At 44.4% G+C, this 12,104-nt stretch overlaps 1 protein-coding gene across 1 annotated transcript; it reads right to left on the minus strand.

The window, feature by feature from the left end:
- Nucleotides 1-8,698: 8,698 nt before the first annotated feature.
- Nucleotides 8,699-11,736, minus strand: LOC143038194 (uncharacterized). Its single transcript, XM_076207195.1, has 3 exons — nt 11,673-11,736; nt 10,086-10,186; nt 8,699-9,008 (listed from the first exon to the last, which is right to left on the minus strand). The coding sequence occupies exons 1-3, from the start codon at nt 11,721-11,723 to the stop codon at nt 8,858-8,860; spliced, it is 303 nt and encodes a 100-aa protein (XP_076063310.1). The 5' UTR covers nt 11,724-11,736; the 3' UTR covers nt 8,699-8,857.
- Nucleotides 11,737-12,104: the final 368 nt, after the last annotated feature.

Genomic DNA, 12,104 nt, shown 5'->3' on the forward strand with positions numbered 1-12,104 from the left:
TTTACTTATTTATTTATCAATATTATAATTTCTTTCGCGTCCGACCTAGTTATGGACCAAAAGGACTCCTGTCGGCATGCTCCGCCTTTGTAATCCTTTGTAAAATCCTTTTTGAGTAAAATTGAAAACTTTACGATTCCCCATAGAACCCCATAGAAACCCCTGAGGAGCCCACCTCGGCCTGGTCAGTGATTCTGTGTAACGTCACGAATTCCCCCTATCAGGAGGCTAGGACGGTGCCCCTTACAGAGGGCTTTGTAGTGTGGAATTATATTAACCATGACCCTGGTTCAACTCACCGGTGGCAGGGTTCGAACCGTCATCATCTCGACCTCCGTCGCAAATAGCGACGCTCTAACCCGCTCGGCCTGGTCAGTAACGTGAGATAAAACTCACCACCCTGCTCCCATGAAGTGGGAAGTGAGAAACCCCTGCCACAACGGAATACAATGCGATTATCAACATACAGGTTACAGTGATGTGTCGTCAAAAAAAAAAAAAAAAAAAAAAAACGGACAACCGTTGAGGGCAGGTCGCACCGTCCCCACAGACTTTGCTCGGCCACTGCAACAGTCTCCCTCACAGTTTCAACCGCGTTTCCTTCGGTCCATCTCCATTCCCAGCGTTCTAAGGTCGCTTCTCGTCTTGAATCGAGACAAAGCAAAGCATGAGTGTGCTTCTGTGTTCCCTGAGGGACTGACGGTGTTCGTGAACTTGTACGAAGGCTCTGCGTTGGGTTCCGTAAATTTAGATTTAAGAGGGAAATAGGCAGGAACTGGTATCCCAATAGAGTGGACAACGAATGAGATAGACTTAGTAACCATGTAGTTAGTGAACGCTGAAACTATTGGTTGTTTTAAGAAAAGGTTAGATGACTTTATGGATGGGGATGACCCGTGGTATTGGGCAAGGAATTGTCTAGTCGCCGGTATGTTCTTATGTTGCATGATACTCAAAAACTAATGTTGACGTTGTTATTTGTGAGTTTTTGGTGTCCTCCCAAGACGCTTCCAGTATGTTGACTTCGTTATTTGTGAGTCTTTGGCGATCTTTCAAGACACTTCCAGTATGCTGACTTTGTTATCTGTGAGTCTTTGGCGATCTTTCAAGACTCTTCCAGTATGCTGACTTCGTTATTTGTGAGTCTTTGGCGATCTATCAAGACGCTTCCAGTGACCTCCTCTTCTTCTCCATTCCAGATGCTGGCCTTCCTCTTCGCCGTTGCTCTTGCAGCGCCGCAGTACGGTGGGGGAGGGCGCAACGTGGGACAGCAAGGGTGAGTTGCAAATCAAACCTGACGTAGTTCCCTCGACCTCCACTTTCGAAGTGACCTGTCCAAAAAAATCCTCTTCCTCCTCTTCCCCTTCTTCCTCCTCTTCCTTCTCCTCTTCCTCCTCCTCTTCCTCCTCCTCCTCCTCCTCTTCCTCTCCTCCTCTTCCTCCTCCTCCTTATCTATATTCCTCTTCCTCTTCCACACTTCCCCTTACTCCTCCTCTTCCTATTCCACCACCACATTCATCCTCCTGCTCCTCCTCCTCCTCCTGCCCCTCCTCCTCCTACTCCTCCTATACATTCCTCTTCCTCCTCCATAATCCCCCTTGCTCCTACTCCTCACTCCTACTCCTCCACGCTCTTCCTCCTCTTCTTTCACATTCCTCCTTCTCGCTCCCCCTCCTCCTCCCCCCTCCTCTTCTTCCCCCACATTCCAGCTTCCCGAACCTCCTCCCCACTCCTGCTGCTGCTGCTGCTCTTCCTCCTCCTCCTCCTCCTCCCTCCTCCTCCTTCTCCTTGCTCTTCCTCCTCCTCCCTGCTCTTCCTCCTCCTCCCTGCTCCTCCTCCCTGCTCTTCCTCCTCCTCCTCCCTGCTCCTCCTCCACCTCCTCCCCCTCCTCCTCCTCCCTGCTCTTCCTCCTCCTCCCTCCTCCTCCCTCCTCCTCCCTCCTTCCTCCTCCTCCTCCCTCCTCCTCCTCCTCCCTCCTCCTCCTCCTCCCTGCTCCTCCTCCTCGCTGCTCCTCCTTCTCCTTGCCCCTTTTCCTTCTCCTCCTCTTTCTTCTCTCTTCCTCTTCACATCCCTCTTCTCCTCTCGCGTGAGGCTCAAGTTCATATTCAATTCTTCCAATTCAGTTCGTGTTGCGTCTGCACAAACTATTATATCCCCATACCTCTCTCTCTCTCTCTCTCTCTCTCTCTCTCTCTCTCTCTCTCTCTCTCTCTCTCTCTCTCTCTCTCTCTCTCTCTCTGTTTGTCTGTCTATCTTCCCTCATTCTCCCACCCTCCCCCATTATCTCTCTCCCTCTCATCACTCTCTTTCTCTCTCTCTCTTCCCACCAGCGGAGCCACGGGAGTTGCCGGACTCGGGAACAACTTCTTCAGGCAGAGACTCTACCTCGACCTCGATCTCGACGACTACTACGATCGAGATCACTATCAGGCCATCCGGGGCACTGACGGACGCACCTACTACGTTGAGGTCGACTGAGGGAGGAGGTGAAGGAGGAGGAGGAGGAGGAGGAGGAGGAGGAGGCGGAGGAAGAGGTGTTGGCTTCGAGGAGGAGGTGTTGGCTCCGAGGAGGAGGAGGAGGAGGAGCTGGGAGTAGTTGTTGTGAGGAAATGCCGGTTACCTGGTAACCGGGTAATCTGGTAACAGGGTAACCTTGGTAACGAGGTAACTTGGTAACCTTAGTAACGGGGTAACTTGGTAATCTGGTAACGGAGTATTCTGGTAACAGGATTACCTGATAGCATGGTAACCGGGTAACCTGGTAACTATGTAACCTGCTAATCGGGTAACCTTGGTAACGAGGTAACTTGGTAACCTTGGTAACGGGGTAACTTGGTAATCTGGTTACGGGGTATTCTGGTAACAGGATTACCTGATAGCATGGTAACCGGGTTACCTGGTAACTATGCAACCTGCTTATCGGGTAACCATGGTAACCGGGTAACTGGGGTAACAGTGATCCAAAGTAACCCAAAATGACATTGGAATGAGACGAAATTTCAAATGTGTGTGTCGATTGGACATCCTCAGGATGATGTTTATTTGGAATAAAATTGAACTAAACTTTGTCTCTGTGTTTTGGTTTTCTAAGCTTCTCCAATTTTGAATTTGTAAGATAGTCTTATGAAAAAACAGGGGCACTTTTTTTTTTTTTTTTTTTTCTTTTTTTTGTGGGGCAGAACCAGCCTCACATCAGCTGTTGAAAACATATTCTTATTCTTACAGAACCTTAATGAGTACTTTAACCCTTTCCATACGATGAACCCTATGTTGGCGTTGTGAGGAGTGAGTGGATATATGAGGATGCCGGTGTTTTGATTATATTTACTTTGTAGTTGTAACTGAGTCACCTCCATATTCTACGAACTGTCCTGATAATTTTTCCTGTGGTTATTAATATTCAGAGCGAAAGAGAACGAATAATACAGCTACAAATTTATGTTTTATAATACAAATATTGTGACGCATCATCGTACATGAGGCAGCCGATGCTGCCCGCAAGAAATTGACTCGTATTGAAAAGGTTCACAGAATATGGGTCGTGGGTTCGAGTCCCGCACTCCTCCCCGATTCCCAACTGTGACTGTGTGTTACCTGGCCCCTTCCCCAGCAGTCTCCGAAGCAAATCACGAGGCAACAGTGACGGCTTCGGCCGCAGCTACTCAGCGTCTATAGGTGTAGGCTCTTCACCGTCACCATCTTATATTTACTGTTTGTCGAGTACGTGATGCGGTATTAAGATTGAGTTTACTGTCAGACAATTTTCTTGAATCCAGAAAAAAAATTGTCAGACAAAGAATTTTAATTTTGCATTATGAAAAATGAAGCGGTCTTGCTGTTTATGTGCTGTGCCTTGCTGCATTGCTTCTAACCCAGGGCGATGGGTGAGATGCAAGGATGACCCGTCATCCAGGAGGAGACACGAGGGAGGAATGGAGGGTTGGTGAATGAAGGGGAGTGAAATTATGCCTTTTGACTTTAGCTACCCCCCTGGTAAGGGGGAAAAGGCCCTTGGTATATGTTTGCATGTATTTACCTAACTGTATTATACGGGAAGAGAGCTATGCTCGTGGTGACCCGTCTTTGTATCTCTCAGCATCAAGTTTTTTCTTAAAATCTTGAATAGTGTTTGCACACACTGTTTCGTTGTCTAATTTGTTCCAAGTATCTATCACTCTGTATGTATGTATGTATGTATGTATGTATGTATGTATGTATGTATGTATGTATGTATGTATGTATGTATGTATGTATGTATGTATGTATGTGTGTATGTATGTTTGTATGTATGTATGTATGTATGTATGTATGTATGTATGTATGTATGTATGTCCTTAGTCCTGGGTTCGAATCCCACCCTCCTCTCCGATTTCCAGTAGCGACTCCAAGTTACCTAGCCCAAATGTCCAAACACATCATTGAGTAAATGTGGCGGCTTCGGCCGCAGCTATTCAGTGCCTCCTGGGGTACCCTCCCACGTCCCTTCATATTCTTGGGAAATCCTTTCCTTTTATTATATCAAAAAATAAGATAAAAATGTACACAAATATTCAGCTTTTGACTTCGATTTTTTTCAGCTTGTTTGTGTGATACTCTGTTCTCCGGTTGTGCTATCTCTGGCGCTAGATCTTCTATACTCTATCTAACTGAATTCCTGAAAGGAATATTGCACGATTGGTGCCTCAAATAGTTTAGCAGTGCCCCCCCCAAAAACCAAAGAGGACCAACAGAGACCCCAGTTACGGATGATATTAACCAACAAAGAAGACGAAATGAAGAACAACTCACTTATTAAGGTAAACAAAATGGTTAACCGTAATTGTTTACACATATACGAAGCCCTTAATCCCCCTTATGAGAGGGGTAGCCGAGTCAGAACAGAGTATTTTGCCCTGACTCTTCGCCCTTTACGACACACAGGGAACACAATACCAGTATTCTTGTCCCCCATCACAAGATGTTGAATTGAAATAGAGGTAGAGTCATCTGGGTGGCAAAGGAGAAATTGATTAAGTAAACAAATAATAAAAATAGGAATCGTAGAAATTCAAAACTATCTCAGGATTCCTCTTTGAGCGGAGAATTGTCTCCAGACATTAATGAATGCTTGGAGACTCTGGTCCGTAGGGGCGCTCCCAAAGTCACTTTAGAATAGTGACTCTATACAACTGAGCAGCCGTTTGGTCAAAGGCCTGACGATGTTGCGTCAGCGTTCCGACACGTGTCCCCGCGGAGGCTTTCTCGCGAACCATGTAAGAGAATAAAAAACGGATGCTGGTTAACTACTCTCCCGTTAGATTAGGAGCCATTTATCTTGTCCCCAAAAAATTGAGTCAGATTATCTTGGCTTGAATCATGGCCGGCCGTAGTTGGCGAGGTACAATTTCATTTATTTTATTTATCTTTTTTTTTTTAGGGACCGTGTACATTTGATGGCAAGAAAGAGTTATGTGAGGAGTTTACGCCAGAAGTAGCTGCGGCCGGAGAGAGAGAGAGAGAGAGAGAGAGAGAGAGAGAGAGAGAGAGAGAGAGTGTGTGTGTGTGTGTGTGTGTGTGTGTGTGTGTGTGTGTGTGTGTGTGTGTGTGTGTGTGTGTGTGTGTGTGTGTGTGTGTGTGTGTGTGTGTGTGTGTGTGTGTGTGTGTGTGTGTACGCGCGCGCGTGTCCCTATTTGCATCTCTATGTCTCTGTCTACTTGACTGTCCATCTGTGTACCCGTCTGCCTTGACAGATGGTTTGCGGCCAGAGCTCTTTCCATCTGAACTTGAGATAAGGTAGTGGTGTGTAACTGTCCTCGTGTTGATCAACATCTTACTAACAACTATGAACAACTCCATACAAAGATGATAATATCAACCATCGAGTTACGTCTAAAGGGCAGCCTGTTCAACAGAACATATATCTAAACTCACGCGAAAATCAAAGTTCAATAGATTACAATAGAACTCGAATATCTTGACGACTGAACATTCTTTGAAAACTTAGTACAGACCTTATGAAAGCCTTCACTGTGCACCATATTCAAAGTTCCCGCTCTGAGTGACGTAGGCATAACAGTAATACGAGTACGTCCTCAGCAGCCAATCACAATTCAATAAGTCGCGCCTGCCTTCCTAGGCTTTGTTGTTATTGGCCGATATGTGGACGCGTGTGACAAAATACCCGCTCAATGATAGAGTCATTTCAATTACGATGCGAGTACGTCTTCAGTAGCCAATCACAATTCAAGAACTTACCCTTACTTTTCAAAACTCTATTGTTATTAGGCAATATGTGGATGCGTGTGACATATCAGCTCTTCATGTGATCTAGTGCCATGTTGTCAAATGAGTGAGAGTGAAGTGTTTTGTTGTGAGATTTCATTTTACAAATTATGACTCAGATAAGTAGTGTTACGCTTTGATATTTAACGTAATGAACAAAGAATGACTGGTGACAAGAAAACAAGTTAAAGGTAAGTGTTTGAATCTTTCTGGTAAGTTGTATAAACGTACAATTTTCATAAGTTTTGGTGATTCATGAGGTACCCAAACGTGATGAAAGGGAACCATAGATATTAAATATAAATATATGCATGTGCATACATAAACGAGTATATAAACATTATAAACCAGTGTAAAATGAGCAACATATTTACGTGATGATATCTTCCCGAAGAACGAATGTTGGTGCCTTGAGTCAATTTAGCAGAACCTAACCAAATTCAACCTTACCTAACCCCTTATACCAGGGGGTTCTCATTAGGGGTGAAATTCACCTCCAGGGGGGGAATTTTGGGTTTTCTGGGGGTGATTTGTGACCACAGTCAGTTTATGCGGCGAGGAAAGCAATCACAGGTTTTGGCCTATCTGGCCTCTCACCTGGGCTGGAATTATACTAATATGGAAAAAATATATACTAATTTGAAAAAAAAAGTGTTTTAAGTAATATTTGCATATTATTTAGAATGCACTTTTTGAAACAGGCAATCTTGGAAAGGAGGGGGAATGACATTCAGACAAATGGTGAAAGGGGTGAATGGGCCAAGTAAGGGTGAGAACCCTTGCCCTATACACATAGGAAGAGCGTAAACAAGCTGTGCTTTAGGGGTAGGACTTAAGGGAATTTCAACTTAACTTAGTTTTACCTACTCCAGCCTAACATAACCTAGCTTACCCAAACCTAATCAAACTCAACACAACCTAACTTAGTTTAACTTAATTTTTTTTTTTTTTTTAGAAGTGCACACCTACACGATATAGCATTAGAAAATTAAATATTGATTTGTTAAATTATAATACATCAACGTAATATACCTTTTTTCTTGGCGGAAATCAATAATAGAAAACGTTGCCAAAAGCAATACACGAACGAAGTCGCGTCGACTCCTTGAGACGCCATCTTTGTTTTGATAGATTTGGAAGTCAAAGACAACGACAACGACCTTGATGACCTCTAGAATTACAGGTACCGCATTACTAAATGCAGGTTAGGTTAGGTCAGCTTAGGTAGGTAGGTTAGAATAGACGAATTTATCATGCTTTAATTTCTTCGACCTCCGCATCTACCAAAACAAAGATGGCGTATCAAGCAGTCGAAGTGACTTATGTTCGTTTGATCATTGCTTTTAGCAGAATTTCCTGTTATTAATTTCCACCAAGAAAAGCGTATATTACGTTGATGTATTATAATTTACAAAATTAACATTTAATTTTCTCTTGCATTATCACGAAAGTGTGCACTTCTAAAAATTTACCATCTTCATGAACTTTTGATACACATCTCTCCATTATGGAGAGCTTGTCCGCTGGTACCCTCGCTGGTCGTATTCTGGACCCCGTTGAGTCATAAAGGCAGTCAAGTAGATATCTAAGGGTAGTAAGAATTAGGAGCAACAGAATTGAAGTAACTACCATTGTTCTTTAGCGGAGATGAGTCTCCTGTGGGTGACTCTGGTCTGTAGGGGTTTCTCAGAAGTCCTTTACATATTGACTGCATTGGGTTTAAGCAGTCATAGACCTCGGACTAGGAATAAGAGGTAGAGAACAGCTCGTTTATTCAGGGAATTTCTAAGAATGGGTTGTTAGGCACGCAGGAGAGTAACAGAAAAGAAATTTGTATAGATTCTTTTATTCTGTATCTTAGTCAAACGTTCACAGTCGTTTCGTGTATTTTTTTCTCTCGGATTATTACAAAGACGAAAGGTCCTGTCGTCACCATCACTGTGTTTTGCAATGACCTCATGACCTTAAGCTTCTTCGGGTCATATGGAGGATTAGGTCAAAATCTCTCGTGTGCAAAGTTCGCAAAAGGGGTAGATCCTTCTAACATGACCCTCAGGGTCCAGATACACCTCGACCAAAAGGTATCGTTGTCCCTTGCAAGATCTTTCAGGATAATTGGCACCAATGTTGCATAGTCACACACACACACACACACACACACACACACACACACACACACACACACACACACACACACACACAAACATACTTCGCACGCCCTTTCAAACACTCATTGTCCTCGATCTCGCCTTCGATTGATCTCGATCATCGAGGACTCTTCTGTCTCGTCATTAATTCCTTTGGACTCGATGACCTACTTGAATGTTTTTATTCTAGCTTATGCCAAGTAATTTTATTAATCTGAATGGTGGCGTGGGGGGGTGGGGGACGTCTCTGTATTCATGGGAGGGGACGGGTGGGAGGGGGACGTCTCTGTACTCATGGGAGGGGACGGGTGGGAGGGGGACGTCTCTGTATTCATGGGAGGGGACGGGTGGGAGGGGGAGGATGTTACGCCTTCGAAGTCCGGTTGTTGGTCCGTGGTCTGTCACAAGCGTCATCGCGTTCTCCGCGTCGATCTTGGTCGATCTCGATCTTAGTCGACATCGATGAAGTAGGAGAGCCCGTCGGATCCTCGGACGACGTGGTGGAAGTCACCCTCGAGGTAGTCATCGAGGGCGAAGTAGAAGGCAGGGTTGCTGAAGAGAGAAGGAAATCCACCCACGTTGCCTTGGGCCCCCACGGCTCTGAGGGAAACCAAAAAAAAGAGGAAGAATGAGATCTCAAAAGGGATACACATCAATTTACTCCCCAAACTGGAACCCCCCCCCCCAAAAAAAAAAAAAAAAAAGATAGAGATGGAAGGGTAGTAACCTAGGAGAGACTAGATCAGGGGTTCTCATTAGGGGTGAAATTCACCCCGGGGGGGAGGGGGAATTTTGTGTTTTCTGGGGGTGAATTATGACCACAGTAAGTTTACGGGATGAGGAAAGCAATTATAGGTTTTGGCCTCTGTCCTGTCACCTGGGCTGGAATTATACCCGTGCTAACCCAAGTTAATCTTAGGATTAGAAAAGTGTTCCGTCGTGCGATAATATCTGCATATTATTTAGAATGCATCTTTTGAAACAGACAGTCTTGGAAAGGAGGGGGAATGACATTCTGACAAATGGTGAAGTGACCAAGCACGGGCCTCTCAAAGCTGGAATTAGCAAAAATTAAATCCCCAGAGGGGACATTATGCATTAAAGGTAAAATGAAAGTATGGAATACGGTGGCTTAAGCAACTCGCACAACGATGCAACCAGTTGCATGAAACCGACCGCACGCATTTTATTTTAATTCATATAATTATTATTATTATTATTATTATTATTATTATTATTATTAATTTCTAATACATAGATCTTAGTGTCATATTCGGCGCGATATTGTCTTCAAGGATAGAAGCAATGCAACTAGTTTCATGCAACTGGTTGCGTCGGTGTGCGAGCTGCCTTAGAGTAGTCGTGTCATGAAAATCTTGTTTGAGGACGATCCGATGCAGATGAATCAGAAGTCTGTCGTAAGCACTCAACCTCTCGACACCTTTACCTTGGTGGGGTGAAGGGCGGGTGGTTGTGGTAATTGATTTTTTATCTATTTATTTGTTTATTATTATTATTATTATTATTTAAGTGGAATGTCACTCCCACGGCTTTGAGCCCGAGTGTTTGGTGTTTATGGAAGACACACCTTACAGAGATAAAGTGGAATGGTGTAGCTTGTCAGAGGAGCATGGACAGGGGACGAGGACAAGTATTGGCTTACAGTACACAACTCACCCTTGCTGTCCGGTGGGACCCGGGTTTGCGGAGAGTGTATTCGGTGATGGAGCCGCCCCTTGCGGCGCAGCCAATGCCACGGCGCTAACCACCACCAGCATCTGTCAAAGAAATAAAGTTAGAATAAATAAACAAGATTTCTTTGCTAGGAGTCGCTCGGCTATGACCAAGGTCGTCATCTTTGGCCACTATCCACGGATTTTCGTGGCAAGCAAATGGTAGATGTTGGATTGTGAAGAAAACTAAGAACGTTGTTAAATATGTTAAATTGGATTAGGGAAAATTTCGTCTCTTTTCATGAGCTAAAAGAAATCAAGAACTAAACAGTGAGGATATGTCTGAGGACATGTCTGTGAGATGTCATTTGCCCACTATCCTCAGATTTTCGTGACAAGCAAATGTTGGATTGTGAAGAAAATTATGATCGTTGTTAAAGTCGTTAAACTGGATTAGAAAAAATCGTCTCTTTTCATTAGTTAAAAGATATCAAGAACTAAAACGGTGAGGATATGTCTGCGATCACGATGTACACTCAATCTTTTATACAGCAAATGTAAACCGAGGTGAAATACGGTAACATGGTATTTTCTCTTATTCATTATTCATTCAACGCTGCAGCAAATGTATGCAGAGGGCCACTAATACCTAATTAGTTTTCTTAATGTATGTGGCTAACCCTTGCAGAGGAGGGTGGTGGCTTTCCCTCAGCTCAATAAAATCAACTAGTGATGGTCAGAACTAAAGTAAAAAATGAATGTTCCGCTGAAAGGGTTAATCAAGACGGGTTTAAACGTATGAGCGCGGAGAAGGTTTATAAGTTAACCGAGACCTGAGTGCAAAGGAGATTTCCCTCAACCAAATAAAATTACGCTGCGCCAGACAAAAAGAATACAAAATTCAGTCGAATGTCTTAAGCACGCGGGGTTAAGAACTGAAGAGGAGATGATTTCCGATCTCCGACACAAGAACCTTTTAGGTGCAGACATCGTCTTTGTGACAGACGTCGCTAGGCAATTTCATTCCGCAACCCTTTCCCTCAGCTGAACAAAATTGCCAGGAGACAACTAGAAAAAAAATGTCTAATGTAAAACGCAGCAAAATTGTTAATGAAGATTGGCTTGAGTTAGTTTCTATCCCAGTCGCTGCCGAGTGGAATGGGAGGTAGGGGTGGGGTTCCCTCACCTGAATAGAATTGCCTGGAGACGGCTGCAGTAAAGAAAAGGAGGTAAAGCAAATCAAAATGGCTAGCTCCTGCACGCGACGTTTCCTCAGCTGACTCGAATCGGCTGGCGTTATCCTGAATAAAATCCACGATCGGGTCCGCGGCATCAAAGAGGAGAATCGAGATCGTCTTGATCCCATCACTGCGACGACCCCCCATCAAACGAATAAAATCGTCCGGTATTAGCCAGAATAAAGTCAAAGAGGGAATAGGAACGCAGCCCAAGACGTCAACAAAGTTGTCTACTCTTCTTTGTAATAGAATCTACGTTTTGCGTTTCGACGGCGGACTGGGTCAGACGTTCACGTGGTACGTGGAAGAAACCTAGACGCTTGTACACAAGAATGACACGTAGGCCCACTCACAAGCAGGAGAGATGTCTTCATGGCTGCGAGAGGCGTTGAAAGTAGCCCCATGTCCCCCCGGTGGGTCCTTTTATATGCGTCCGCGGTTTCGTGCTGGGTGAGACGTCTTGCTTCATTTTCAAGGCCAGATGTCCTCTGAGCTGCTTGTCCTGTAAGTGCGTGTTTTATTGGAAACTAGTTCGACGTCGGGACAGAGGAAGAAGTCGTTGAGGCCGGGCACGTGCACTGAGTGTCGACTCGTCCTGTTGTGATGTAACAGAATTAAACAACTTAAGAACATAAGAATGAAGGAGGCTGCGAGAGACCCTGAGACCTACATTAGGCTGTTCCGTGTCCCTTAACATCCTATCATCCCCATCCATAAAATTATACAACTTTCTCTTAAAACAACCAGTTGTTTCAGCGTTCACTACGTGGTTGATCATTCGTTGA

Source organism: Oratosquilla oratoria, chromosome 24 (genome assembly GCF_046742065.1).
Source record: "Oratosquilla oratoria isolate Oo_2021 chromosome 24, ASM4674206v1, whole genome shotgun sequence".
In the NCBI taxonomy this organism is placed as follows: domain Eukaryota; kingdom Metazoa; phylum Arthropoda; class Malacostraca; order Stomatopoda; family Squillidae; genus Oratosquilla; species Oratosquilla oratoria.

Excerpts from the sequence above, each read along its gene's own strand:
- LOC143038194 (XM_076207195.1), bottom strand. The coding sequence starts at position 11,723 with ATGGGGCTACTTTCAACGCCTCTCGCAGCCATGAAGACATCTCTCCTG. Across the intron at positions 10,187-11,672 it reads TGAAGACATCTCTCCTGCTT|ATGCTGGTGGTGGTTAGCGC; the intron begins GTGAGTGGGCCT and ends TTTCTTTGACAG. Across the intron at positions 9,009-10,085 it reads GGTCCCACCGGACAGCAAGG|AGCCGTGGGGGCCCAAGGCA; the intron begins GTGAGTTGTGTA and ends GGTTTCCCTCAG.